Here is a 3,046-nt window from a genome sequence, read left to right on the forward strand (position 1 = left end):
GTGTAATATCTGCAGAGCAGAACTTACCTTCCACAGCAATTATTTTTAGTTAGCATATAGCTAAAATCTAAAGATGGTTATATAATAGCAGCTGCATTCTGGCACGATAAGCTCTATGTTTTATATTCAGTTAAAGTATGATCTGATTAGTCGACTAATCGAAAAAAATAATCGGTGATTAATCGATTATAAAAATAATCATTTGTGACAGCCCTAGTTATAAACAATGCTTCCATAGTCCAGTGTTGATCTGATTAGTCCAGTCTGCTCCAGTCTCTTCCTGTTAAACATCTCACTACATTTATTTTTTTTACATTTATGAACTACCCATGTTGTTATTATTATTATTATTATTATTATTATTATTATTATTATTACACATTATGCCTAAAAATGTAAACTGGTTCACTCGCTCAAGTATTTGCCTGTATAAGTTCAGTTTTATTATTAGTTATTGTCTTTCTTGTAAAAATACTATTTTTGTCTTCTCAATAGAGAATTAAGTCACCAGTTGTCAACATTCTTAATTGCCATCTATAACTTATTTACAATATACTCCACATTTTTTCCTCTTTTCCATAAAGCCCCTTCATATATCATCAAACACTGACGTGTTTGTAGCATTGTAGCCTACTTTAACTGCAAATGGGAGCCACGTAGCAGCGCTGCATCTGCTTTCTTCTCCCCTTTCCAAATGAATAATTTATTTTTTAAAGCCACCAACCTGCGACAGAACAAGCACAGTCACCGCTCGCTTCTGATATGGTCCAAACTCACCAACGATTTGAAAAGCTGCCTCAATATCCATACCAAACAAGGCGAACGGGTAGCTAACTGAGCTAGCATCGCAGCCAAAAAAAAAAAAAAAAGTGCAAGAGAGTGACCCCTCATCTACTTCCGGTTTCGCTTCTGAACGCTTCCGTCAGAAAAGCGGAGTTTTTAATTAAGGATTTAAAGCCAGTTCATCACATTTTTATTAAGCCCTAACTACTATAAATACTAATAAATTATTTAGGCTTGTTGATACAAAGATTTTTTGTCACAACTCTGAACTTGCGTCACTACCAAAAGCTATGATGTGCAAGAGTGTGTATTTTTATTTCAAACTATGTGCATGTACAAAACAAAACGAAATTTCCTGTAATACAATGTGTTCCAAAGGGGAGCAGGCTTGTCCAGTCCTGCCCCTAACTCTTCATACAAGTTCTTAACAAAACTACTGATTTAACCTATAAAATGTTTCACAGAGTCTCATTTCTAAATGTGCCCCGCTCCCTCCCCCGCCGCATTTTCCTTCAAATAAGACTTCAGAAAAACAGTGTTGTTCATCACACTTGACAAAATTAAAATTTAATAAATATTACAAAGTACATAAGGCGCTTTGAAACATCTGTCATAATTAGTAGTCAGGTGTACATAGATATCAGAGAAAACATAACAGTGCATTGCAAAGGCTGTACGATAAAATAATAAATTACATTTTTAGCAGTTTTTTTGTAACGCAAAACTATGTAACAGAAAAGTGATGATGTCAAATATATTTTACATTACACAGATGGTGCAAAGGCCTTCATTTGTGTATGTTTTAATTTTTTAAAACATATCTCAGTTAAGTATTCAGATGCTTTGTTAATATAGATACTGTATTCCCAAACGTTTGTTTGGCGTGAGTTGTCTTATGAATTGTCCAGACGAACACAATGGAAGCACTGAAACAGTTTTTACAACAATTATTTGTAGAAAAATATTCCTTCAGTATACTGCATGTTTCCAACGCTGGTCTACTGACAGGGACAAAAACTTGATTTAAAAAAATATAATACAATAATACTCAGGCCTTTGCACAACACTGATACTTTAAACATTTACAATCATTTAAACACTTTACATTCACTGTTTTAACAGTTGTAACAGGCGAGTTTGTGAGTGATTTTCATGTCAATGATCCAGTGTGCAGCAGTCAGACCATCACTGAGGGGGGACAGCAGAACCCACCTTCTCTGACCACAATCTGATTTCCTCATTGTCTAAACGCTGCAAAGTCATGATTTACTTTTAGTCAAGAAACAAAGATTGTTTCTACATGATTATGGATTTAAAAACAATCAATAACAATAAAAAACATTTCATGATGAACTGTCACAGAGGATAACATACATAAGATGTAATAAAAGCATTAAAACCCAGACTGTGAGGCACTTCATGGGATTATCTCAGGTTAAACAGTCAGAAATCTCTCTAAAATGGGTCATTCTTTAAAACGGTTCCTGTAGTCGTCGTCCTTTCAGTCAAATGAAATGGTTTGTTTTCACGCTGTGGTAATAGCTTTTATCTTCATTCTTCTTTTCTCTCAGTAATCCTGAGCAAAACTAAATAATGGCTCTTTGATCTTCCCTTTTCAGTTTGTTTACATGTATTTGGATGAGTAATATGTGTAAGGCAGAAAATAATAACAATAATAATCCACTGAAAGCGTTTCTCCAAAGAAGGTTTTGCAGATAAACAGAATGTTCTGTTTCCCAAAGAGAAGCTGCTGGACAGATCAACAGATTCATGACTGGTCAGGGGTCCCGTTGGAGGTCTCAGGACCTTTCAGAGGGGTCGTTTCACTGCTTTCATCAGGGTCTGGAGGAGTCTTGTTGGAGGTCTCGATCTCAGACTCTGTGTTCAGACAGACCAGCTCGCTCATTTCTCCATCATGTGGAGGGAGATCAGAATCTTTCAGGCTGGAGAAGTCGTGTTGGGGGTCTCGGTGGTAGTCTCTGTCGCCAAAGGGATTGTCACGCTGTCATCAACAGTTTGTTGTGGTCCGTCAGACTGTTTCTGGCGTGTTCCAGGAAGATAAGGTATAAATGGTGCAACTTTCTGTGGATATTTGTAGGCAAACACTGAAAGTGCTACACCTGCCGCTATTAATAACAACAGGAAAATAATCCCAACAGTCAGACCAACATGACTCTGTTCTTCTGGCTTTTTGATGAAAGGATTCTCCAGAGGCTCACTGTTCTTCTCACTGATGGGATTCTTTATTTTGCAGCTGAATGTT

At 36.4% G+C, this 3,046-nt stretch overlaps 1 protein-coding gene across 2 annotated transcripts in view; it reads right to left on the reverse strand.

Moving 5' to 3' along the window:
* The window catches only part of slc22a15 (solute carrier family 22 member 15), a 43,067-nt gene extending 42,186 nt beyond the window's left edge, over nucleotides 1-881 (reverse strand). Inside the window, exon 1 of one of the 2 annotated variants that reach the window (XM_014023013.1) lies at nucleotides 778-881. In XM_014023013.1, the coding sequence (XP_013878467.1) occupies nucleotides 778-846 (69 nt within the window). In that variant the 5' untranslated portion in view covers nucleotides 847-881. Of the gene's footprint in view, nucleotides 1-724 lie in introns of both variants that reach the window. The other variant, XM_014023012.1, reaches the window with a different exon arrangement.
* Nucleotides 882-3,046: the final 2,165 nt, after the last annotated feature.

The sequence above is a fragment of the Austrofundulus limnaeus genome, unplaced genomic scaffold, assembly GCF_001266775.1.
Source record: "Austrofundulus limnaeus strain Quisiro unplaced genomic scaffold, Austrofundulus_limnaeus-1.0 Scaffold353, whole genome shotgun sequence".
Lineage (NCBI taxonomy): Eukaryota > Metazoa > Chordata > Actinopteri > Cyprinodontiformes > Rivulidae > Austrofundulus > Austrofundulus limnaeus.